General features: G+C 41.1%; 1 protein-coding gene across 2 annotated transcripts in view; it reads left to right on the top strand.

Annotated features, from left to right (window-relative positions):
- MRPS27 (mitochondrial ribosomal protein S27) overlaps window positions 1-27,436 on the top strand; it is a 131,337-nt gene that overhangs the window by 86,137 nt on the left and 17,764 nt on the right. For both annotated transcript variants that reach the window (XM_064376039.1, XM_021673210.2), the window contains exons 5-11: window positions 1,588-1,702; window positions 5,490-5,568; window positions 7,133-7,248; window positions 11,286-11,388; window positions 13,872-14,014; window positions 16,200-16,370; window positions 18,796-21,858. In XM_064376039.1, the coding sequence (XP_064232109.1) occupies window positions 1,588-1,702; window positions 5,490-5,568; window positions 7,133-7,248; window positions 11,286-11,388; window positions 13,872-14,014; window positions 16,200-16,370; window positions 18,796-19,035 (967 nt within the window). In that variant the 3' untranslated portion in view covers window positions 19,036-21,858. The remainder of the gene's footprint in view (window positions 1-1,587; window positions 1,703-5,489; window positions 5,569-7,132; window positions 7,249-11,285; window positions 11,389-13,871; window positions 14,015-16,199; window positions 16,371-18,795; window positions 21,859-27,436) is intronic.

Raw genomic sequence — 27,436 nt, 5'->3', positions numbered from 1 at the left:
AAAACAAATGTGAGCGAAAGCATGAAATACTAAAAGGTATATTTTGTTTCATTTCTTTGCAGAGGAACTTATAAGATTGAGGATCTAAGGCCCCTATACAGTGCCTTTCTCTGGCCAGGTCACTCTCACCCTAAACTTAATTTGACATAGTTCTGATTTTTAATGGGCCAATTTGTAGAGAAAAATACAGTGAGAAAGACATTTTCCAGCAAAACCTGAAATATTTAAGAAAATCAGGTGACCTAGAAGACCCTAAATCCATAAAACATCTTTGGATCTTATTTTTGCCAAATCTCTCACCAGAGCTCTAATAGATATCCTAAATTAAATACTATTTCTCACTTCCTCTTCTTTTCTTAGCTATTACTTTGGCAGAGAACCTGTTCAGAGGAAACTATCCCAATAGCAGATGGCAGGAAATAACAGGAAGCAGACTGAATAATCAGCTTCTAAAAGCCACTGCAATTCATCTGTACCCTTGACTCCCAAATATGGCATGGACTCCTTTAGCACTAGGTTTTTGTCTCACCTTTTTCTTTTTAAGAAGAGTGTGATTAAACTCTTAATTTGTGGGGCCCAGCGATTGGCCTGCTTCCTGAATGATTAAGGAAAACAAGAGGACTTCAGCTAACATGATATAGTATATGAGGGTCCATCCTAATCAAAGTAGATAAATAAAAAGAGGGACTACAGAGCCCTTTCCACCCCATCTCACAGCCCAATCTCCACTCTGAGTCTTGTCACAGACCCCAGGAACTAGGAGCAGCAGCTTCCATCCCAGGTGTTAGCAATGTGTGTGAACTCAGGCAAAAGCAGCATTTGGAATTCCTTTCCAAGCACCATTCCTTTGTGGGAATACTATTACTGTATGTAACTCATCCTGGACTGCTTCAGACTTTTAAGACCCTGTGGGGAGCTATAGGAAGTAAGGGATAAACTGACAAGCTACAGTGGAGCTATGAAGAAGGCAGTGTGGGATTGTGGATCCTGGAGGGCATGAATGTTGTTTTACTCAACTTTTATTTCTTGGTTTCCTGTTATTTATTTTATTTCCTCTGTTTTCCTTTGACTCAGTGAAGAGTGTCCCAGTCTTCCTAAGAGCCACAAGAAATCCCACTGTTGCTCAAAGCTGATTCTCCTCTACAGAGTTGCTGTGCTATCCTATTTTTCATTTTCTTCATCTGTTTTAAACTTCCAAAGTTTCAGCTTAAGCTTCACGTCTCTTTTCTAATGAAACATTTGTTTACATAATGCCATGATTAGTATTTTCCCAAATCATTTTTCATAATTCTGTTAAAATAAGATGTTGAAGCAAGGGGTATAAGGAATACAATTTTGGTAAAATTTTTTTGTTATTTATTAGTTTGCCTTCTCTTCTCTTTACCATTTCAGACTTTGTGGTTAATGAGTTTCATTCTCAAGTTTTTGTCAGCTTTTATGAATTCATAACTTTTATGAATTCATAACTTTTATGAATTTCTGTCACATTACACTCTGTAAATATCTAAGAGAAGGACCTGTTGATAGAAGATGTGTTTTGATATATATGAGTTAACACCAGTTTTCTCTCTTCTTGTGCTTATTTAGATTTCGACACAGCCCCAACGGCTGGTACCTGAGAAACTGGACTATCCACACCTGGATTAGGCAGTGTCTAAAATACGATGCACAAGACAAAGCCTTATATACCCTTGTAAATAAGGTGAGTGGTTCCGTGGATCTGCAGCCTGTTTTCCTGAGTTTAGATGATATGGTGTTTGTACCTATTATGGTACAGCAAAGAATAACACCAGAAATAACCTTTAAAAATTATTTGGCTTTAAATATCCTTCTTATTGACAGAATGGGACTGGGTATAAGTTCATTCATAATTTTTTTTAAAATCTCATAGCTGCTGCTTTTCTAAACATAGTGACTCAGAAAAGGACAGGAATAAGCAAAAGGTAGTCTAATCAGAAGAACTCTGTACTGGCGGTCATTTCATTCTTTATTGCTAAGCCTTAGATTTCTTGCCTGTTTCCCTCTGCTGAAGTTTAGGAGAAAAACATGACCATGTTTGCTCCTATGTCTTTTGAGTCCCTGACTCCTCCCATCAAGCCTGAGAACACTCTAGGATTAGGATCTTTCTGACTTTTACACCACCCAAGAGTTGAGTCTTTCTTACCTTCCTACTCTATATAGTAAATACAAAATAAACAGAAGTTTAGAATGTTATTATTGTGAGTCTGAAGCTAAACACTAGTTTGAACCATAAAGACATTTTAACAGTCTTTTTATGAAAATGTATTATGCCCGTAATGTCACTGGACCTTGAAAGTTAGCAGTGAAAAGGAATACTGATTTTGTTTTTGAGTCCCCCTTCTGTGCAGAATGGTTTTATTTCCATGACTTTGGCCCAATTCAAGTTAATATATATTATACACAGTTTGTTTGTGAGACATTGGTTATTGATAGTAGATACAAAAATGAGTAACATTTTGTCCTTGCCCTCAGGAAACTTACAATTTAATAAGGCAGATAAGCAGGATTACTTATAAATTTAATATTAGGCAAATGTAAGTGTCATGCAAGAATGTTTGTAAAGGTCAGGGACTGTGGCTCATGCCTGTAATCCCAGCACTTTGGGATGCCAAGATGGGAGAATCACATCAGCCCAGGAATTCAAGACGTATAGTCCCAACTACTCTAGAGGCTCAAGTAGGAGGATCACTTGAGCCTAGGAGGTCGAGTCTGCATTAAGCTGTGAGGAGACCACTGCATTCCAGCCTGGGCAACAGAATGAGACCTTGTCTCAAAAAAAAAAAGTAAAGACAGCTTGAAGAATTGAGATGAGAGAATCTGATTGGAAGGAAATAATTAAAAGAGACATGAGGTACCATTTAAGATGGTCGCCAAAAGATGCATGCTTGCCCATAGAGATGGGCTGGTACAAATAGTATTACCAGAGGCATAACTGGGCGAAAACAAAGACTCAATTTGAACAGTAATACATTGCCTTTTTGCCTGGGTATAAGGTATGTTAAGGGGAAGTGAGGAAGGGAGTAAGAGAGCTAGGTCCCTGGATAATGGATTAAATCTTGTTTTCTTCAGTTTAGAGTATAATGACACAGATTACACTCCAAGATTTCTATGATAACAAAACTAGGAGGATCTAGAACAGCAGACCAACACCTGTCTTATTTTTGCTGCTTCTTGAGTCTTTTAGTAGAAAGGACATCAAACTAGAAATCAGAAGATCCAGGCTGCAGCCTCACAGGCTCCACTGGTTGCTGGTAACTTTAGTCAAATAATTGTATTCTTCTAGATCTTAGTTTTTTCAACTCTAAGTCAAGGGGGTTGTAGTATATCAATGATTTCTAACTCTGGCTGCCCATTAGGGTCACCCAAGAAGCTTTTTAAAAATTGTAGATGTTTGCCTCTGCTACTGAAATTCTAGTTTAATTGATCTGTCTGGGGCCCAGGCATTGGAATTTTAATTTTTTTTTTAAATAAGTTTAAATTTTTTGATCAGTTTTGAGTTCACAGTGTAGGGGAGAAAATTTATTTTCTTTCCCTTTTTAGGTTCTTAGTTGAGACGCTCTGCTGAAAACAAAAGTCAGATTAACAAAAGAAAAGCAAAAGTTTATTAACACATGCTGTACACATCACACAGGAAAGGCATCAGTTCAAAAGCATTTCTATCTCATGGCAGTAGTGTGGGGCCTTGCTGAAATAGTATTTCAGCCAAGAGCCGTAAATCCTATACAGTGACAAGACAAAGGAGGGAAAAGTTCCAGTCTTTAAAGGTGGGAACATGTGGGAAGATAGTAAAATCTGTTCTCAGATTCCTCTGGTTCCTGCTGGTGCCTTCTCTGGGCTGAGAAGCAAGTGCTGTTCTAGGAAGGAAGAATTTGTGTGCTGCCATCGGGCAATTGGAGGCCAAGGAAGAGTGTTCCCCTGCATTTTCAGTGTCTTTAACTGAACATCCTCAATTATTTTGAGGAGAAATATTTTTGTTTTCTTCAACAACAAAACTGAGTGGAAAGTACAAAGATTTTCTACACACTCCCTGCCCCAGCACATGCATAGCCTCCCTCATAATCAACATCCTACCCCAGGGTAGTACATTTGTTACAATTGATGAGCTTACATTGACAAACTCTTATCACCCAAAGGCCCTAGTTTACATTAGGGTTCACTCTTGATGTTGTACATCCTATGAATTTGGACAAATGTATAATGACATGTACCCATCATTGTAGTATCATACAGGATAGTTTGCCCTAAAAATCCTCTGTGCCCTGCCTCTTCATCCCTCATTGGTTTTGTGTGTTTGTTTGTTTGTTTGTTTGTTTGTTTGTTTGTTTGTTTGTTAAAGCTCTCATTTGATTCTCATTTACAGCCTGGGTTGAGAATCACTGACCAGTTGATTTCTAAAATCCCTTTCAGCTTTAATGACTTATCGTTCTAAAATATTTTGTTTTTACCCTGCCTTAGGGATTAATACTGATTTGGATGACTGCTTTGAGAAATATAGACACTGGCCATGAGCTACAACCTATAAAACAGTGGTTTTTAGACAATTTTTCCATTTCAGCACACCTGAGACTCCTATATATAACTCCTGGAAACAGTGAATCAGTTCAGCAGTGATTCACAATCAGGGGGTAGGACTATATAAAAATATTCCAAGGGGATATGGATATAATTTGGAAAAATTCCTCAGGTGTTTCTACTGGTTGCAAGAGGGAAGAATGGAGCCCTGTGGGGTATGGTGGTTGACCTTACTGAAGAATTTGAAACAAATAAAAATGCAGCCATAATCTGGATCATTAGTAGTAAAATGAGTATGCATGAAAATCACAAGAAGCTCACTAAAATTTCAGGTTTCTGTGCCCAATTCCCAGAGATTCTGATTCTATAGGTCTAAGATGTAGGAATTTATCATCTCCTAGAAAATCAACATTCTGCAGTTGCTAAAGGCATCCACATTTTAAGAAATCTGAATTCTCAAATATTGAGTTGTGTGACACAATATTCTAGAAACTTTGGAGTAAATATTTGTTGACATATTTCTTGGAATATTAAAAGCCAAACTAAGAACCAGAAAATGCTATGTAATGTCTGCTTTCTTATGAGAGTCCGTTTTGGCATTATTATTCATACTTTATAAAAAGAGCCACTGAACTGTTTGGGGGCTTATGTGGGTTTCTTTCCTTTCTTTTTTTTTAAAGCTATGATGAGGTGTTAGAATTGGAGCTTTATTTTTTACATATCGATTCTCATATCAGACACCCACTCAAAACTTTCTCACTCTGACCAGCAGTTCCAGTTACCAAACCTCATGAGTCATGGCTTCTATTTCACTGTTACAGATGCTGTAAAATGATAGTCAAATAGTTTAAAGCTAATGGTGACAAGTTTTATTCTGAGTAATACATAGGCATATATTACAGAGTAAATCAGATAATTTTCTCTTTTGTTTCCTGTTATGTTCATTTTCATTATAGGTTCAATATGGAATTTTTCCAGATAACTTTACCTTCAATTTACTGATGGATTCTTTCATAAAGAAAGAAAATTACAAAGGTAAGAAACTAAGCCCAGATTCCGTGTGTATAGGGCTTCCAACTCCCAAAGGGAGGTGTACAAATGTAAGACCTTCCCCTTCCTTATTCCTTAATAGCATCTCTTCATCACTCTTTTAGTCAGAAAAGTTTTGATGATTATCATTTACGCAAAATTTTTAAAAATATTATTCTTTTTGTTTTTGCTAAGATAGAAAATATCAAAGTACATAAATGCTTGTAGAGGAAAAGTAAGTTAATTATACAGGCCAATCTAATTTCACTCCCCAAACTGACTGAAATCCAGAATATAAATAAAGGATAAAGTAAATTTATTTTTCAAGTATAATTTTGGCTTCAGTAATGAACAGTTAGCAGAAATGAGATTTTTTTTTTTCAACTGAATTTTGAGTCTATGCTCTTTTAAAATATTACTGGTTTGTTTGTTTAGTAAAAGAAAATCCCTTCCGGGTTTCTTATTTTTCTATTGACTTATTAGTTGACTACCGGGTCTGCCTGTCTATCTCAGTTTCCCCGTTTGCAAAAAGAACATAGAAATTCATGCCTGTGGCCTCATTCAGAACCATGACAATATGTGCAAAAACAGCTGGCTAGGAACAGCTGCAAATCAGTGCTATTTTATAGTCATGAATATATGTAAAAATTGGTTAAAAAAATAACTCAGTAAGTCAGAAACATTTGTTGTGCTTGTGATATAAACAGGCACTGTATTTCAAGTCATTGTTAATATTCTCTACTTTACCACCAAATAACTACAGAAAAATTGTTTGACTTGATTTTCTTGGCCTCCATTTATGTTGTAGAATATCAAGAGAAAATAAAAATTGCAAGCCTGCTCTCCTATGACCAGCATTCATGTGCAAACAAATATGTTATATGTTATACTCAGGGGCTTATAATTTATGAATGAACATTTCCCATTCCCTTCCAACAAGTATTTTAAACTGAGCCAGTCCTTTATATAGTCATTATTTTGCTTCCTTTGAAATAATACCTGAGATTTAGGGTTTCCTTTAGTGTTTTGTCCTCTTCTGCCTTAACAGTGAGAAGGTACCACAGCAGAGAATAGAGCAGTCAGACCAGCCTCTCTGCTCCACTTGTCAGGGTGACCTTAAGAATATATGTTTCTCCTTTATGCCTTAGCTCTTCTAGCTGATATGTACGATGCCTTAAACTTGCATCACAGTGTGAGCCATTTTCATATATATTATCTTATTGAACTATCCAAAATTCTTTTGAAGTAGATAAAGCAAATAGTATTTTATTATTATGAAGATGATGCTGGGAGCCAAGAGAAATGAGCCATTTATTTAATGTCCTTCAGGACATTGGTGCAGTAGCATCTGATCTAGTTCATTGTGGTATGTAAAATAGAAGCTGAAGGCTTAGGAAAAACCTAGTTTGTGGAAGAGCTAGGGCCAGAGCCCAGATATTTTACTTCTTAATTCTGCCTTTTTTTTTTTTAACCATGCCCCACTTTTTAAGAGTGTTTATAGTCAAATAGAGATTTGGTAATATTACCTACAACTAATTTTCTCTCATTTTTACTTTCATCTTCTTGCTAGATGCTTTATCTGTGGTTTTTGAGGTCATGATGCAAGAAGCCTTTGAAGTGCCTTCCACCCAACTTCTCTCCCTCTATGTTTTGTTTCATTGCCTGGCAAAGAAGACAGACTTCAGTGTAAGTGATCTTCCCAAAAGCAGTATTAAGAACTTTAGAAAAGGCAAGCAGGGGCTTGCTCTCAAAAGCTAGAAAAAGCTGTCTGCCGGCACAACCAGGAATGAGTGTTCATTCTATACATTTTAGTTACTGGTTTCTAACGAATGGAATTGGTTGTTCTTCCACTTGAGAGAATCTCAGAAGAAAGTCCTTGTGCATATTTTGAAACTTGAGTGCACCTCAGACATTCAGAAATGGGTCATTAGTAATCATTGAGAGCTGGACATGGCATGTCAAAGAGGCAGTGAGGCAGCTAACGTTGACCATTACCTGGGATATTAAATACTGATTATTTCATTTGTATCAGTATTTTCCTAAGGTTGCTCTAGGGCAGTTCCGTTTTGGAAAGTCTAGAATGTCAAGTTTTGGTTTCAAGTCTTAGATTTGAGTATTTAATCATTGCTTATTGTTGTCCTGAGAATAACAAGAGCAACAACTGATATTTTATGTAGCACTTACTTTACACCAGGCTATGTTCTTGTTATAAATGTATTAACATATTTAGTTCTCACGACAACTCTAGGCAGATAAGGAGACTGGGGCCTAGAGATGTTACAGAGCAACCCCCCAGCTAGTAGATAACAAAGCCACCTGGTAAAGCCAGGCAGTCTGCCTCTGCCATCTGCCCTTAACCTCAGTTGTAACATCAAAAAATCCCAGTTTGGGTAGGAACTGAGGAGGTCATTTAGTCTAGCCCACATTCTAAAGAGTAGGTGGCATGTTATGCCTTTCTAAGATGAGTGTCAGAGTCTTACAGTATACCCCACATTCATTATTAATTCATTAGATATACTACATTGAACACATACAAATTCCATATGTTGGCAAGTGCTAGCTATATAATGGTGAGCAAACATTTCCTACTTACGATCTAGGAAGAACACAGATGTTTTAATGAAACAATCACACAGGTATAAAACTATGACTATCATGAGCACTCCAAAGGAGAAATCTATGAAAAGACTATATTATAGGGAGTTTTGTCTGTATTTTAAACTTAAATTGGTTAGGAAGGGCTTCCTTAAGGATATATTTCTTACGTTACTATTTGAAAGATGACTGGTAATTAACTGGCTAAGGAGGGGAAGAACAGTCCAAAAAGAGGAAATAACCTTGGCAAATGCTCTGTGGCAGAAAACTTAATGAGCAGAAATGGGCTGGAAGAAGATAGTCAATGTAGTTACAACAGAAGATGGTAGGGAGGATGTGGCGTGAGATAGGGTTGGAGAATGTAGGTCATACTAAGCCATTTTGTGTTCATCCTAAAAATAGTGAGAAGCCCTTGAAAAGTTTGAAACAGAAGATATATAATAATCAAATCTGTGTTTTGATAAGGTCCTCTGGATAAGCTATCACAGCAGGACAAGGATGGCTATGGTCAGACCATTTGAGAGGCTACCATGAATAGTGGTAGCACAGAGAGTAGGATGTGATGCAGTTAGAGAGTAGCCAGTGGGCATATTTGGGAGGTAAATAACAAGATGAGGCAGGGAAGCAGGGGTCACATATTCTCTCCTCAGTTTCTGACTTATCCATCTGGATGGAAGGGGTTCCATGTGTTGTTTGCAAAAGAGAACTTTGGGAAAAGACTGGATATTTTGAGAAAAATCATTAATGTGGCTTTGAACATGTTGCATGTTGAAATTCATTTGAGACAGTCACGAGATTTCACCAAGGAACTGGGGCTTAATGGAAAGATGGACTGGAGATATAATTTTGGAGACTTATATCCATGAGTAAATGTTTGCAAATGAGCCAGAAAGCAAAAAGAAGGTAAATCAGGAATGTGTTGGGCCACAGAATCCACAGGAAGACATGGTCTACTATGTAGAATGCTTCCAAAGAGGTAGGGTAAGATGAGGAATAAAAAAAGTTCATTAGTTCATTGCATTTAGTGGCATGAGAGGCACTAAATTGTAACCTTGTTTCCTTAAAAGTAATGGAGCAGAAAACCAAATTGGAGTGGTTTGTAGAATGATTTAGAGGTATAGACAACTCTTTTGGATGTCTAGCTATGAAGTAGAGAGTAAAGAGGGGAAGTTGGGAGAATGAGGATTTGCTTTGTATTAATAGAAGAGGCAAAGCATAAAATGGAAAAACTTTGAGGGCATTGATGAAACTGTACCTGAATTAGTCCGTTATAGTATCTACAATAGAAATTAAAGACTTGGGCCAGATGCAGTGGCACATGCCTGTAATCTCAGTACTTTGAGAGGCTAAGGCAAGAGAATTGCTTAAGACCAAAAGTTTGAAACCAGGCTAGGCAACATAGCAAGACCTCATCTCTACAAAAATTGAAAATATAAAAAAGATATTAACCAGGTATGGTGGCACATGCCTGTAGTCCTAGCTACTCAGGAGTCTGAGGTGGGAAGATCCCTTGATCCCATGAGTTTGAGGTTACAGTGAGCTGTGATCACGCCTCTGCATTCCAGCCTGGGCAATAGGGCAAGACCCTGTCTCCAAAGAAAAAAAATAGAAAAGAAACTAAAGGCTTGGAAGAGATCTATTATTTTATGTTAACACATGAATAGCTTCATATAAGCAGCAGTAGTTGCAGTATTCCCAGACAATGATCAGAAAATTTCTAAGACAGTCATTTGTTTGTTTTCATTCATCTTTTTTGAAGTCCTTTAGAAGTATCATCACCCTTGCTGGACTCCTAACACATCAAAGTTATCTATTGCTTAGATATTGTAGTATTCATTTGGCTTTAACCCCTACTACATCCTGATACTGTTGCTCATGTTTTTCCCTATGGGAAGGAAATCATGTTTTTAAGCCTCCTTGTTTATTATTCACGGGCCCCACTTTTCATGCAGTTTTAGGTGGGGAGAATCAAACTTCTTAGAGTGATTTGCTTTTGAAAGTAAAATGACCTGGTTTTTAATTACCAGCTCTTTTATTTACCTATGCTGCAGAAATGCTTGTGAGGGAGTTTTGTTTTTCTCCCGAGGTCTTTGCTTTTCTCAAAGATTGAGGAACAGCCTCAAGAAATGACACTCATATTGCACAAAGGCTATTCACAGTAAAGATGTTTGCGTGCCTATTAACACCTGGGGTGCCTCACTTGCACGTGGCTGCACCTGCAGGCTGCAGACATTGTTCATTCTCTGTTCTCCCTAACCTCTGGGTACAGAAACCAGTGCAGGGCAACCTGAGCTTAGTGTTCTATGTTTTGAAGCCAGAGTTAAGGCTCCAGCCCTGGTCAGTGTATATTCATGTGGGACCAAGAAGATCACAGATCCCACTGGGGAGTTGCCAGGGCTCTCCCCTGGCCGCATTGCCAGCAAGTCCTCTAGTCGTTGTTGTTACTAGTCTGCAGCAGGTTTAGCAATGCTTGTATTTTTGCCCTTTGTTACCCCGCTGTCTCAAAAGGCTTCGATTTTATTGAAGCATAATTTTGCACCCTGGGTTGAAAGAAACGATCACTAAGTGTTTCTGATTGCCTAATTTGTTTTTGAGAGGCACAAATCTGTCTAAAAGCGACTTAATAGTGGTATTTATTCTAACACTCTCAAGAAGTCTTACCATTGCTAAATTGTTTAAAATTCAAAAGCTTGCTCCATCAGGCCACAGTAGTGTGAGTGACTATGGGGCCAACAGCATGTTGAATCTTTATTGATTGTCTCAAGTGACTGTTGGTTTAAGGTGTACTCTTCGTTTTTGTTTTGTTTTGCTTTTCTGACTGTAAAAGAAATGCTTATCATTGCCAAATTTTTGGAAAATAATAAAAGATACAGAAAAGAAAACCAAAATTGCTCATAATTTCACTACCCAAAAATCGATTAACATCTAGAGTATTTCTTTCCTATATTTTTCTTTAGACATAAGTACCTTTTATTTACAAAATTAGGATTATAATGTATATATAGCTTTGTTCTTCTTTGTTTACTTAATGCTATAACGTGTTCTTTTCCTCATGTCATTAAAAGTCCCATTTTTGTATAAAGTACTCATTCCTTGGGTGGACCATGATCCAGTATATTCTGTTGCAGTGGGAAGAGGAGAGGAACTTTGGTGCATCCCTATTGCTTCCAGGTCTGAAACAGAAAAACTCAGTGGGTTTCAGTTCCCAGTTATATGGCTATGCACTTCTTGGTAAGCTAAATGATCCCTACAGATAATGTTCTTCGGCAGAATTGTTGCATTCTTCTAGTTCATAATAAAATTATAATTTGATTTAAGTCTACCAGTGAAATCCAACTATCCTTCATTTTTAGACATAAAAATAGACCTTGAAGGCCTTACAGTTACTCCATAAGAGAGTAAAAAGTGTTCTTAAAATCTGTCACCACTGGTAAAGCAAGAACTAGTTCTGGTGGCCATAGATAATAATATTTAGTGGCAATCAATGTGAAGAAGGGATAAAGAAAGGGACGTTCTAACCCTGTTTAGGGAAGAGAAACTGAGAGCACAAGTAGAGCACTTCAGGAAAAGTGGAATAGCTCATGGGTACTGTGTAACTGCACCAGGAGGTACAGTGGTGGCTTTCCTCTTGTGCCCTGATTCCACTGAAAATCAGAAAGGTTAAGAGGACAAAACCTCCCGAAGAGTGCCCTCAGAACCTGGGTTGTATGGAATCTGGGCAAATAAGATTCAACCTAGGCCAGGCGTGGTGACTCACGAGGTCAGGAGTTCGAGACCAGCCTGGCCAACATAGCAAACCCTGTCTCTACTAAAAATACAAAAATCATCTGGGCATGGTGGTGTGTGCCTGTAGTCCCAGCCACTCGGGAGGCTGAAGCAGGAGAATCACTTGCACCCAGGAGGAGGAGGTTGTGGGGTTGTGGTGAGCCGAGTTTACACCACTGCACTCCAGCCTGGGCAACAGAGCGAGACTCTGTCTCAAAAAAAAAAAAAAAAAAAAAAAAGATTCAACCTAAATGTACATAAAATGTTGTCCTTATTTATAGAAGGTTTATTAAATACATATTATTTTATTACTCTCCCATCATCTCTTAAGTAATTAGGCATCTCTCAATTATACATTGCTTCTGCTACCTTTGTGTTTTGAAAATCACAAAGTTATGGCAGTTTGACTGCTTTTGAAGTTGATGTTATTGACTGTCTTATCAGATTAACAAAGGAGTTGACCACTCTTTTTAAAAATCATTTTTTCCTTATTTGCCACCTCCTTTTAATATTGATTTACATGCATTTTCCTTTGCTTTCAGATTAGCATTCAGGACTGTCATACAGCCTGGATTGGTCAGAAGTTGACAGGGCAAAGAAAATGTACTTTGTGGTTGTTTGTGAGCAGAGACTCTGGTTCTTTGTGATGGCAACCATCAGATCAGAAGCTCTTTGCTCTCATTGTGTCATATGCTGTGCAGCCTCACTCAACTCTGATGGAAGCAGCTGCCCAGAATGTAACTGCAGTCCAGCCCCAAGCACCTTAAAGGTCTAAAATTAGCTGTCACCTGATAAGCTTTGTCTGTTTGTGTCCTACTCTGGCTTTCCCCAATCCTCCTTCCCAGGAAAGATAAAAGAAGGTGGATTTAAGACTGGGCAGCTCAAGGTCATTAGTACAGAGAGGTTCTACGCCACAGGAATACAGACAGCCATCTCCCTACCAGAAGACCCTGCTTTCTGGTGTCCACATCTGGAACTCCAGGTGTGATGGCTTGAGGTACCCAGAGAAGCATTCATGTCCAGAGATCAGAAGGGATCATGAGAACTCTGTGATTTTAAAACTGATGAAACTCAAAGGAAAGGAGGGAAAGATGAGGTTTTTTTATAATGACAGTAGATTGGGTGTTTTGAAGGATTTCGAAAAATGTCAAACATTTCCTAGCAGGAAAAGTTGTCGGAGGTTGACAAGATTTTCACAGTAGGAACGTTGTGGGATTTCTTTTTCTGGGGAAGATTTTGTTTTTGAAACAAAAATTGTATCTCAGTTGACTTGTTTTTTTTTGTTTTGTTTTGTTTTGTTTTTTTGAGACAGAGTTTCGTTCTTGTTACCCAGGCTGTAGTGCAATGGCACGATCTCGGCTCACTGTAACCTCTGCCTCCTGGGTTCAGGCAATTCTCCTGCCTCAGCCTCCTGAGTAGCTGGGATTACAGGCACGCGCCACCATGCCCAGCTAATTTTTTGTATTTTTAGTAGAGATGGGGTTTCACCATGTTGACCAGGATGGTCTCGATCTCTTGACCTCATGATCCACCAGCCTCGGCCTCCAAAAGTGCTGGGATTACAGGCATGAGCCACCGTGCCCGGCTCAGTTGACTAGTTTTTTAAGGGTGTCCTTACCTAAAGGCATATATGTCAGCTTCTCAATTGCCCTCAGCCCCGTGGTTTATACATCTTCATGAAAATCTCCACCAGCCCAAATGAGAAAGAAGAAAAACAAGTTCATCTAATTTTATATTAAAAAATGGATACGGTGAATTTTACCATGTTCTTCATTATACATCTGAAACGTCACTGGATGAGACGAGTCTCTTGGCACAGATTAGAAGTGACCCTTCTCTGCTTCTAGAGCTGCCAGGTGAACATTCACTTGGGCCTTCAGGTCCTCAGTCTTAGAAATAGGAGGAAGAAGACATGGCTGAACATTCTTTGTTGTTCTTTCTGGCCACAGGGAAGGTGGAATTGCAGCAAGGGCTACGGGCCGTGTACCACAACATGCCTCTGATATGGAAGCCAGGCTACCTTGACAGAGCCCTTCAAGTGATGGAGAAAGTAGCTGCCTCCCCAGAAGACATAAAGCTGTGTACAGAAGCGGTATGTTCCTCAGACTAATACAGTGAGATTTAGCCATCTCTTTCCCATAACCTGAACTTTGAATTTGTTTTGTCTTTCCCCTGCCCCTACTTTCTTTATTTCTATAGAGTAGATACTTACCCAGTTGAAAAAATGAAAAACCACAGACATTTTCAATGCTTCTGACCAAAGGTACTAGAAAATATGATCAACATTGATTTATAGTTCATTGTCTAGGGAAAAAACTATTCCACTGCTTCGTCCCTCACCTCTCATCCAAAAACATCTCAGTAGGAACTCAAGAGAGGGTAAAATTTCATTTTAAATATGTTTGGTGTTTCTGTACTCCCATGTAGTCCCGAGAGGGTACATAGCATTTTTCTCCATAAAAGTCCTCAAGAAATGAATCTGGGACCAGAGATGGAACCATCTTAAACCATTCTGTGTGAATGTGTGATGCTGATGAGATCTGGGTCAGATATTTCTTTCAAAGTTCTAAGGTGTTCACTTTACCAGGACAAGAACACTACCCTCCCACCAGCCCCAAAGGTCGTGCCTCTTGGTCACCTAGGACCTTGACAATATGGGGTTGCTTGAACTCCAGGAGACATGACGAGCCTTACATCCCACAGGCGGCTGCAGTGTCTGCTCCTGTCCAAGCAGCTTTTACAGCCAGTATGAGGCCTAGAAGGACATTGGTTGTCTTGTTACCATGGTGTACAGGTTACCATAGAGCCACATATTTGTTTTGTCTTGACTCTGGTTACTAGGGCTTACCCCTGGGCTTTCATTTCAGTCCTGAGATGGTCAGGTCTGGTGTCTGTACTGTCACCTTATACTTACGTCTAGTGAATCATTATGCTGGCAGCCAGACATTTATAACAAAGGATAAAGGATGTACATTTCTCAATATACTTGTTTTAACCCTGCTGTAGTCGGTACTGGTGATTGAAAACACAAAATTATACATAAGTCCTTTTCCAGGGAAATATTCCTTCCAATCTGAGCCAGATTTGCATTCTAACAGTAGAAAATGAGTTCACATGTCGGCAAGAATGTGCTATGTGTCCAGTGTGGCTGTAATATATTAGTGGTATTAAAAGGCCTTGGCGTATTTTCAGGATTTCTGTTCTGACGTGACATGGACAGGATTAACTGGTTTCCAGGCAGGTGTTTCTGCTGGCCTTGCTGTTGCTAATGTCCCATTTCTGATGATTAGGCCCTCCGTGGGTCAAGGGAGGTGTGCCTCAAAGTGAAAGTGGAGGGGAGAGGGATCAGAACAAAAAGAAACCCTTCATTTTTAAATTTACTTCCTAAGTCACAGAAATTACCTCACTCAAATGAATTTCATATATGGATCTCTGGTCTTTGCCAGCAGCTTATGTGGATTACACTGATCCTTAATTTACATATACTGTGTGAACTAAAGTCTTTCTCTGAGTGGGGGCCCTTGCTTATTTCCAGAGGCTTTATTTAACATGCACTTAAAATGGCCTTTGGTTGGTTGTGGTCTGTAATGATCTATCCCTTTGTCCCAAATCCAAACTGATTGAGGAAGAAAGACATGGAAGAGGGAAGTACTTTATCCCATTAAGCGTAATTCCTGGATTCCTACCTGGCTAACTAAAAGTGAACTTAGCTGCCATTGTGCTGATTCACTTACACAAATAATTCTTAGCTCACTTATTTGGTATTTTGTTCTCGCTTGGTCTTTGAGACAGGGCCTCACTGTGTCACCCAGGCTGGAGTGCGATGGTGTGATCATGGCTCAAGCAGTCTTCCCACTTCAGCCTCCTGAGTAGCTAAGACCAAAGGGCTGCACCACCATGCTTGGCTTTTTTTTTTTTTTTTTTTTTTTTTTAAGTGACAGAATCTCACTGTGTTGCCCAGGCTGGTCTCAAATTCCTGGGCTCAAGCAAACCTTCCATATCATCCTCCCAAAATGCTGAGATTACAGGCATGAGCCACCATACCCAGCCTAGCTTTCTTATTTATACTATTTGTTTTGTACTATTTTTGATGTCATCTGATAGGGTGTTTATAATGTGAAAAAATATAACCATTTATATTTCCTACAGTTTTATGAGAGCAATCTCACAGTTTTTTAGAGCTCATTCTTCCTTCCTTTCGCCTTCTCCAGTCTCTCTTCACCATGTGTTTTTGGGCCATAAGACATGTAGTTGCTGACCCTCTTTCTGCTCCACAGCTCGATGTGCTGGATGCTGTGCTAAAGGCTCTGACTTCTCCGGCTGATGGGGCTTCAGAGGAACAGTCCCAAAAAGGTGAAGACAACCAGGAGTCAGAAAAACTGGTGGAGCAGTTAGACATTGAGGAAACAGAACAGTCCAAGCTTCCTCAATACCTGGAACGATTTAAGGTGAGTCATAGCAGAATTGTGTCTCCTCAGCGGTGTGTAAAACACAGTCCTCTCCTGTGGTGATGGACAAGCATTCTTTTCATGCATCAATGTCACACACAAAGAGGCATTAAAAACTGACATCAAAAATTACATTTTTATTGCTTTGCACAGGAAGTGGTCTTAAAAGAAACCAATGGAATTTTTATGTTCCTTTTTGTACTTGAGCGAATCAGTCAGTTTTGTTCACTAAGGTAGCATTTCATTACACACTCATTCCTGATATGCTGCGCCTGTTGGCTGGATAGTTGCTTGCCTCCTCATAGCAATAACCTGACTCCCACCCCAGGTGGAAAGTGGCATTTCTCTATCTTGCACTAAATGTGCTTGATAACCTAGAAACCCAGTTAGACATTATAATGCCACATTTGAGTGTGTACAGATAAGACGCAGGCATCTTTCTCTGCTCATCTTTGGCAGCTTTATGTTGTTCTCTTATACTGCATGGAGGCTGTTAACAGTTTGACTATTTCTTTCCAGAACAGTCCTGAGCACTCAAGCCACCTTTGGTAGCTTCTAACTCTGTACATCCCCAAATGCTCTGTGGTCAGTGTCAGGAAAGAACCATGTTCAACGTTTGAATGCTTGTCTTCTTAGCTGCTTTGATTTTTGTCTAGTGCAAAGGGAAAAAAATGTGCTGCCAGAATGGGAATTCTTTGTACAGAGCAAAAAACGTTCCCATTTGTTGTGTGTGACTTGTTGTATCACTTTGGTACTGATAAGATGTAAACTTTGCTAGATTATTGTGTTTAAATCTTTTCAGTGGTTAGACTGGACCTATTTCCCAGTGTTGGAAGGGGGATCCTGTTGTATTTGTAGCAGCAGTTTCTCCCAGCACTTCTATAAAGTCATTGCTCAACTTCCCTCTTATAATTTGAAACTAAGAAGGAAAGGTTAATCAATGTTCCCAAGGTACCTGGAGAACTGGCAGTATAGCTGGGCTGAGAATTTACATGCCTTCCCCTTCAGGCTGTTTGCTTAACCTTGTATATTTGGAAAGCTAAAGAAAAAAAATCTACTTAGCCCCATATACTATGATTCATTGCATTCACATTGACCAAGGTTGCCACACCATTACTAAAAATTAAAACTTCCTTCTCTTGTTTCTTACATACTTTGCCTCAGAGAATAGAAACCTGTGCCTGCATTAAGTTCTCAGCCCTATTCCTCTACAAATGCATTTTTATGAAAATCAAAAAAAAAAGACAAATGTTTATTGACTCCTAACTGTGTGTGGGGCACCAGTGCATTTCATTTCTCCTCACAAGAGCTCCGGATGCTAGAGACTGCTTTCTCATGTTAGATGACAGCAAAGCCGAGAAAAACTAGCCCATAGTGACTGACTTTAGATTTGAACAAAAGTTTGCTGACTCAAAGTTGAGTCCTCATTCTGGCGTCCCAAGCTGTCTTGTTGGCCTCAAACCACATGGAGAGCGGTATCAGAGAGAAATCATTTTCGTTTTACATTTCCTTTTCTTCCCGTTGCCTGAATTTTATTAGTCTGAGACCATTTGTTTGGGAACCATTTTTATATGACTGACTCTTACACTAGGCCTCTGACCCCTTCTGGAGCCTAGGCACCCTGCCTACCCCCAGCCCTGTTACTGGAGCAAGCCTCCTCCCCTGTGCCAATGAGTGGCATTTGTTTGTGGAACATGGCGGTGTGTGGTATAAGCTACAGCTGGGCCCATAAGTGGCTCTCTCTAATGAGAGAGTGCATCTTGAAGTACTTAAATAGATTAATGTTTTAATACTTACTTCTCCAGGAACAGAACACCAACCAAACCAAGCTGCCATTTCAATGAAGCTGTAAGCAGGCAGTACGTAAAGGCTGACCTGCATTGGAGCACAGCAGGTGGACGCCTCTAACAGTGCAGGCACTCAGGGGAGCTGTTCCTTGAACTGATTTCCATCTGTTGAGAGGAACGCCAGGAAGGCAAATACTTGTTTCAGTTATTCCGAAGGCACAGGTACGGATGGGCTTGCTCCAGTTACCAGATGCCTCTGCCATTTTGTTGCATATTAGAATTCTTAGAGTTTGCTGCTTGGTTTGGTTTAGTTCAGGGTGGAAACATAGATTCGTTACAGCCTGACTGTCTTTGTGGTTTAAAACACAGGGAGACACAGCATATGGAGTTCCATTTACTATTTGTGAGCGAAAGGGAAGAAATCACATGTGTTGCATCTTAGCAGATTTGCTGAGCTGAAAAACATAGCAAAAGCTAATAGCACCTAGAAGAAAGGCAGCATGACAATTTCCTAACAAAATGTTTTTTTTCTACAAGCAAAACGTGTAGATATTTTGCAGGTGGCTTCGTCTTTCCTCTTTGTACCCTTTTCTCACTTCTCTACCTTTCTCCTCTTTTTTCCCCTTTGTCTCCAACAGGCCTTACATTCTAAGCTTCAGGCTCTGGGCAGAATTGAGTCAGAAAGTCTTTTAAGTGTGACCACACAGCTTGTGAAGGAAAAACTCTCCACCTGTGAAGCAGAGGACATCGCCACCTATGAGCAGCAACTGCAGCGGTGGCATCTAGACCGTGTACACTTGATCCAGAGAGAGCAGGAACAGAGGGAGAAAGCGAAACAGGAGTTCCAGGCTCGGAAAGCAGCAAAGGCATCTGTCTAAGAGGGTCCCCCGGGGCCCAACCCCTCCCACAGAACTTCACTCGACCCCATGCCAGGACTCGGCAGTGGCCTGCACAGCAGCCTCAGCTTCTTCTACCCACCTTCTCCTTTTCTTAAAGTAGGCTATGTGCTCTACATGGCAAGGCACCATGACTCCCCATTGAGATGCCAAGAAGGGCTGTGGAATTATGCAGGTGGTTCGTGGTCAGACTGAAGTCACCGACTGAATACCTTCGGGAGGGCTCTTGAGGTTCATGATGGAGTTCCTGGGGCACAGGGATTAGTTTTGAGCATTAAAGTTCCTAAGACCCAGTGAAGGTACTGGGAGAAACCAAGGCTAAAGAGTCAGGTCTAAAGCACAGGCTTTTGTTTTGGGGTTTTTTGTTTTTTGAGATGGAGTCTTGCTCTGTCACTCGGGCTGGAGTGCAGTGGTGCAATCTCGGCTCACTGCAACCTTCGACTCCCGGGTTAAAGCAATTCTCCTGCCTCAGCCTCCTGAGTAGGTGGGATTACAGGTGTGCGCCACCACAGCCAGCTAATTTTTGTATTTTTAGCAGAGATGGAGTTTCACCATGGTCTCAAACTCCTGACCTCAAGTGATCTGCCCGCCTCGGCCTCCCAAAGTGCTGGGGTTACAAGCGTGAGCGACTGCACCCAGCCAAGCACAGGCTATTGAATAGTCTCCCTCTCCCCAGCCCAGGCACATGAGGCCAAGGTGAACTGTGCATCCTGAGACCTTGTGTCCCTGAGTCTTCTCTCTGAGTGCAAGCTGCACTGTGAGCTGACTGTGGGAGGCTCACACATTCCCACCTTCTCTCTGCCACATCTCGCCCTTCTGGACCTGCACTGGGGAAATTCAGGACAGGAGTGAACTGAAGGCCATGAACCCAGTGGATTTCAGTTTTTAGGCCCCCACAGGGACATTTTTAGGATGTAAGAGTTTGAGCAGAAAGCTGGCTCTAGCATGAAGCCTTTTTAGCTTGCCTTTGCCATCGTGTTGGGGTAACATTTTTTTTTCCAACTTTTTTTTTCCAAAACATTGTCTCAACTCCTTTATCAAGTAGGTAAAAATGAGCCTTTTGTGTACACACAGGCACACGTGCACACACACAGCTTGTGAACACACATTTCTGTTAAAGAAGTTAGAAAATGAGAGATGGAACTTGAAGTGCATAGAAGGTATGAATATTGTAAAACTGTCAGGAGATGGAAAATGCCTTTTTGAAGTTTCTCTTCTGTGAAAGGGGTCGGGGCAGATTTTGCTTACTGCGTAGGGTTGCTTTTAGGTATAGTGGTATGATTTTATTCAAGATTGTGCCCTTTGATGAAAAACCTCTGGAAATAAATGTTCTGGGATTATGTTGGTGTATTCTTAATCTTTGGGGGAAGGGAGGAAGGAGAGAGGGACTCATCATTATTGTTACTAAGATTTTGAGGAGTATATTTTCAACCCTCCTCCATTAGACTGTGGGATTTATTGTAATAATGATAACTACCACCACTAATATTTATTAAGGTCTTAACTGTAGGCCAAAAACCCAAGTAGCCCTGTGAGGGAGGTACCAGTGTCCCTATTTTATATAACTAAGCAACTCTCCTGCTGCTCCTCTCACTGCCTGCAGCCTCCATGTAGAACTGCAGTCAGGAGCCAACACAGGGCCCTTTAGGCTAGCAAAGCTGCAGAGTCTTACTTAGGTAGAGGGCCGTGACCAAAAGTTAGTACCAACGTTTTGGTTTACCAAAAACGGGGGCTTTTTCAGCCATTCCCTCATGACATTCAAGACAAATCAAACGGCAGCTTTTGCTCAGTAATGACTGTCACAACATGAAGTATCTGGTTAAGGCTTTGGCTCATCATTTTGCCTTCATTTTTCCTCCCCCTCCAGCCCCAACGTTTACTCCCAGTCTTCACCAAAAGAGACCACTTCTGCACTGTACTGTGGTCCCACAGGAATTCCCATGTTCCCTGCTCCTTAGGATTCCTTCCACACTTGTGCCCTGTTTCTGAGGACTCTTAGAGTCTTTCCCCTCCAAATCTTCTGCCCTTTCCCCATGTCCTTATCTCCCGAGCTATAGGATATTATCTCACCTTTCTTCACAGTTAGCACTTCCCAATACAGTTGTCCTTTGTCCCCTTCCCTCATGTCATCTTCCATATTCTTCCATGTGGATGGAGAAACTGCTCTTGGTGCCCTGGCCTCTGGAGATGACCTCAACTGGGTCATCTCTCAGTAACAAATTACCTTCTGCAGCTGACCTGCCATAGTCAGAGGCAAACCTCCAGCCTCATCTCATGAATCCAAGATCTTAGACCCTGAAGTCCCCACTCTCTCAGTCTTGTCTCGTGCCATGACTGTTGCTGAACCAGCTTCCCCTGTAACTTCCTTCCTGTTTACCCTTTACCCCATCACTCCAACTCTTGATCTCCAGAATTTGCTTCTCTTCCAGTGTAGGCCCCATGGTCAGTCATTCGCCTGATGTTCTCATTAGCAGCTTCATTTTCTCTCACTCCCTTTATCCACACTCACTTGTCAGCCTTTGACCTACACCCTTGCACCCATCTGCTATAGGTAGAATTGTGTTTCCTAAAAAAGGTAAGTTGTATCCCTAATCCCCAGTCCCTTAGAATCTGACCTTAGTTGGAAATAAGTTCTTTTATTGAGGTAATCAAATTTAAAATGAGATCATCAGGGTCAGTCTGATTTAATTTGGTGTTTTTTTTTAAAGGGGAAGTTTGCACACACAGACACAGAGGGAAGATGAGCTTGTGACTACAGGCCAAGGAACGCCAAGGCTTGCCAGCAAATACCAGAAGTTAGAAGTGGTAAGGACGATTCTGCCCTAGAGCCGTCAGAGAAAGCTTGGTACTGCAGACACCATCATTTCTGAGTTCTTGCCTTCAGAACTGTTATTTTAAGCCACACTTTTTTGGTAGTTTGCTGTCTTGGCCCTAGGAAACTGATAACACCACCATTCATTTTCTGTTTGATTCTGACTTGCTAAGTGTTAATATATAAAGTCGTAATATTTGGCTGATTAGATTCTTCTACAGAATTATGGCTGTTCTCTTCAACTCAGTAGTCCTTCCTTTAATTGATTCTCATTTTTACTTCCATAGCTTTATATTCTGCATTAGCTTGAAGCCCTGCCCTCAGAACTACAAGCAGATGTTCTCCATCATCCTTCCTACTTTCAAATAATAGGTATCCCCACCTCCTTTCCAAGACTCTTCATTTGTGACCTTGGCCCATACCTGCCCACCTGTTCTACACCCTTGTAGCATCTTGTAGCATCTCTGTTGATTTCTTCTCCTAAGTCTACAGTCTTATTCAAGACCTTATTCAAGGCTTTTTAACAACAAAAAGGCATTTTCCCTGCCATCAGTCAAGCTGTTATGCTATGTCTTCTTCTTCCTTACCTCTCCAAACTTCTTGAAAGGCTGTCTACACTTACTGGCTCACTGCTTATTCATTAGATGCTAAGGATTTGGCTTACAGCTTTACCACGCTGCTACACAGCATGATTGTCAACTGCAGTGATCTTTTTTCCCCCCTTTTAAATGCTCTACTCCATTTGGTGCCACTGACCACCCCTTAGAAGCTTGCTGTCTGTAGCAGCCATACTGTTTGTTCCAGCACTGCTTTTGCAAGCTCTCAAGTGTTTGGCATATACTATGTACAAAGCACTATACTAAGTGCTATGGAGTTTACCAGGATGAATAAACTATAGATTCCACCCTGAAATAACTTAGATTCTAGTGAGGCTAGCACATTCACACTTGTCAACACAGAGCTGAAAGGTGTCCTTAGACAAACAGTTAATGCATGTGGGAGTTCACAGGAAGATCACTTTAAGCCCAGAGATGGGAAGAGCTCTAATGAAGGGAAGTAATTGCCTGCTTTGTGCATTAATTAGTTACATATGAGTGCCTCAAGCTGCCCTGGGGTCCTCTTTTTCACAGAGGCTTATGCAGTGTGTTCATGAGAAAATATTTTAAATTAAGCTAAAATGAACAATTCAGATTAAACTTGTTTTGGCCCACATCCCATACTTACCTTGGCCATCAAAAGGAAGAAAAAGGCAAAGTGGTAGAAAGAAGAGAGGAAAGAAAAATGATGAGGTACTGTGTGCCTCGGGGCTGTGTTGCCTTGTCACCCAACCTTGCATTTTCTTTTCCGACCTTCTTGTTGGCTGTGGAATCACACAGGTGTGTGAGAAGATTGGTTTAGATTCTACAAGAAGTAGTCAGAGGCCTTGAAAGTAAGCTGATTATGCCAGACACGGTGGCTCACATCTGTAATCCCAGTATTTTGGGAGGCCGGGCAGAAGGATCGCTTGAGGTCAGGAGTTCGAGACCAGCCTGGCTAACATGGCAAAACCCCGTCTCTACTAAAAATACAAAAATTAGCTGTGCATAGTGGTGGGCACCTGTAATCCCAGCTACTCGGGAGGCTGAGGCAGGAGAATCAATTGAACCCAGGAGGTGGAGGTTGCGGTGAGCTGAGACTGAGCCACTGCACTCCAGTCTGGGCAACAGAGCAAGACTCCAAAAAAGTTGATTAAAACCTTTTTTTCACACTGAAAACAATTAGCTTTGACATTCTTTGTTGTCTTTGCTTTGCATGTCTTCCCTGGAAATATACTGCAGCATTCTCTTTTTTAATTTTTGCTGCAGCTATCTGATGAGCTTTGGGAAACCCTCTTTTTTAACCACTGAGGAGAGGAAAAATAGCAGCTGTGGTGGAACACAGAACTTAGAATTAGGTATGAAAAACACTTCTAGAAGCTCATTGTGTCACTTAGGCCCCCCAGGAAGTAGATCAGCATCGGAGTCAGAGGTAGCAGTGAAAGCAGTTTTGAGGGGGATAAAGCCTGTGAAAAATGAATGGAGGTGGAATTAGGATTGGGTGGGGAAAGCCTTCAGGTGGAGGTCTTACATCTGCAAAAGGAAAGCGGGGAGGAAGCGCCACCGCCTAGCCTCTGTTGCTTGGTAAGCGGGGAGGCTTTTCAACACCCATCATCCCTATTGCCAGCAACACGGAGCACAACCTCATTTGCTCCGGTGAGTCCTAGTCTACTACCAAACCTGGGGACGCAGGGGCCTGCTCACCAGTGCCGTCTCCCAGTGCATTCCCGATGGCCTTGACAAGTGGTGTGCTACCTGGCCCTCCAGGGAATGTAGTCCTCTGCTGGGTCTTCTGGCTTCCTGTGATATATGTATCCACTCCTGAAGCCTGCCCTGAGACTTTTCTTCCTTTTCTCCTGGGTCTGCCAAGTGAATTTGGGTGTTTCAGTGTTTCTCAGTTCAGGCTATCCCTTTCTCCAGGCTTTTTGTATGAGCCATCATCACAGCAAGTCTGCAACACTCCCTGGAGTGTTAAACCCCTTAAGCGTTTTATGGATTCTGAATTAATTATTTAGAACTAATTGGTGAGATTGGCCCCAGACTTTAAACTCCGGGAAGACAGGCACTCTGTGTATCTTGTTCATGATTGTGGCCCAACACAGAGAACAGGCATTGCCATGAGGAGGGGGCTTATAAACATTTATTGAATGAATTTTTTTTAAATTAGGTTGAAAGGAAAGTCTTCCAACTGAGGTATAATTCCCAGCAAGAAATATTGAGATGCTAGAAGCCATATGTCCTAAGCTGAGGGTTTAATGCTAACGAAAGCCTGGTTGAATTCCTACAAAGTATAATGTAAGCCAAAATTGACACTAGGAGGAAGGTTCATGGGAAAAAAATAGGGAGTGAGGATGGTGCGTCATATCAGAATTCTCTCTACGTATCTGTACCCCACTTACCTGCCTTAAAGCAGGGAGTTAGGAAATGATGAAGCTATAACATAAATCTTATCATTTCTAGACCAAATAAAAGCCATTATTTATTGATCACTTATAACTACGTGCCATATTAAATTTTTGTGTGCATGATCTTATTTAACCCACAAGAATATGACCATTATTACAGCTTTTCTTATATACAAGATAACAAAGACTTGAAGAAGTGATTAAATCCCAGGGTTTCCCTCTGTGAATTGGAGAGCCAGGGTCAAACCCATATCTGACTCCTAAGGTGTACTCCCAAGCTTGGAAGATCACCGTCTCATTAAGTTCCCCCTACAGCAAGACAGGAGACAGAAATTTGAGTGCAAGTACATTAGTTAGAGGTGATCTTACGAAAGCAGGTGAGGAAGGAAGAAATTGAGACAGGGAAGGAAGGAGAGCCAGTGAAGGGTGCATCACTGAGTAGATTGTGAGGACCTGCTCATTCCTGCCGTGAACCATCTGAGAGACTGTGGAGAGCACACCTCAGCAGTTTCCTCTGAGAGGAAAGGAAGCTAGCTAGGTATTTGCCCGTTCAGTCCATTCCCTCATTGGTTGGGAGCACTCCAGCCTACTCCTGGTGCAGCGCCATCACACTCCCATGACCGGGAAAACACCTTTGGGCAGAGACCAGGAAGAACTTAGATTCTAGTGAGGCTGTCACATTCGCACCTGTCACGACACAGTTGAAAGGTATCATTAGAGAAACACCATCCGCTGGTGGAGAACTGCAGTGGTCCTCAACCCAGAGTGATTTTGTTTCCAGGGGATGTTTGGTAATGTCAAGGTATTTTTTATTACACCTGAGGGGCTGCTATTAGCATCTTATTCTTAGAGGTCAGGGATGCTGCTAAACATCTTACAGTGCATGGGACAGTCCCTCACAACAAAAACTAAATGGTCCAAGATGTTAGTAGTGCCGACGTTAGAAACCCTGGCCTAGAGTATCCGCATGGGGCACTCACAGGACTTTTTCAGGGAATATAGATGAGACCCAACAATGATATTTGTAGCAAATAGCTCATTTACAAGTGATATTCCAGGCTAGGAGAAAAACTAATAGATAGTAGCTGTTTCTTGTCTAACTCTGAATATAAGTATAAAATATGCAGTGATGCAGAGTAGGCCATTATCCTTCCTAAATAAGGTCCATTAGGGAAAAGGGCAAATCGTGATCTATATGATTTTGCTGTCTGGTTGTAACTGGAACAGGAGTTTTGAGTTCCAAAATGTAGATGCTGTGAAGTGACCTTGCGTGAGTCAGTAGAAGGTGATTCCACTGGCACCCTGGGCATAGGTGAGAAAGAGATGGAGTGTAAAAAGGGCTCAGAGAGCTTTGGCTTTAGTGAGTCATCGAAGCAGAAAATGTGCTGTGGTTGTATTTTCATGAGCTTTTCAAACTCTGAAAAGAATCAATTTTTAAAATTTTGCTTTAGGAATGTATGGGAAGGAGTGCTTTTCAATGAAGGAAAATTGCCTTTTATTCTAAATAACAGCGTCTTAGCTTGAAAATAAGCTCTTTTTTTTTTTTTTAGAGACAGGGTCTCACTATGTTGCCCAGACTAGAGTGCAGTGGCTATTCACAGGCGCGATCCCACTACTGATCAGCACAGGAGTTTTGACCTGCTCCATTTGCAGCCTGGGCCGGTTCGCCCCTCCTTGGGCAACCTGGTGGTCCCCTGCTCCCGGGAGGTCACCATATTGATGCCAAACTTTGTGTTAACACCTGATCAGCATAGCACACTACAGCCCAGAACTCCTGGGCTCAAGCAATCCTCCAACCTCGGCCTCCCAAGTAACTGGGACTATAGGCACGTGCCACCACACTGGGTGAAAATAACCACTTATTCCCCATTGATTTGGCCTTTTTGCTGATACTGCATACTGCCTTGAGGATGTTGTCACCTGTGTGGTAACAGGGAAATCCAAACAAATGATGGTGGCAACGCTGCTGAGGTTGTGGCAGTAACCACCAGCATCTTTTGTTTAAAACAAAATCATTGCCTGGGCTGTGTGTTTGTTATGTATGAAAGAGATTCCAGATCTGAGCTAGACATGTTCAGAAAACAAGAAGTTTATTCTTGCAAAAAGCACCTGAAAATAAATTTCATTATGGATTTTAAATGCTGGATCAAGGACTATGGTGAAGATTTATAAAAGGGGCATTATATCCTCTGATGTACCTGGTGGTAGGAGACTTGTTTGTTTTCTTGTTTCCCATGATGCTTCATCTCTGCAGACTTCAAACTTCTAATCCTTAGAACACCCTCCAAAGAGAATATGCCCATGATAGTAGGTAGAATAGACCATGAATGCCCATTACAAATGTCCTCCATTGACAGCATGCTGGGCCACTGCTGGGGGTGGGTGTTTCCCAGGCTCTGGCTCATTAGCAGTCATGCTCCCATGCTCCCACTGTGTGTGTGTGTGTGTGTGTGTGTGTGTGTGTGTGTGTGTGTGTGTGTGACGAATCTCATTCTGTTGCCCAGGCTAGAGTGCAGTGGAATGATCTCGGCTCACTGCAACCTCAGTCTCCTGGGTTCAAGTGATTTTCCTGCCTCACCCTCCCAGGTGGT

Source organism: Aotus nancymaae, unplaced genomic scaffold (genome assembly GCF_030222135.1).
Source record: "Aotus nancymaae isolate 86718 unplaced genomic scaffold, 86718_ANA_hifiasm-v0.15.2.pri h1tg000014l, whole genome shotgun sequence".
NCBI lineage: Eukaryota > Metazoa > Chordata > Mammalia > Primates > Aotidae > Aotus > Aotus nancymaae.
Note: the sequence above shows the minus strand (reverse complement) of the source record. Positions and strands in the feature narration are given on the sequence as shown.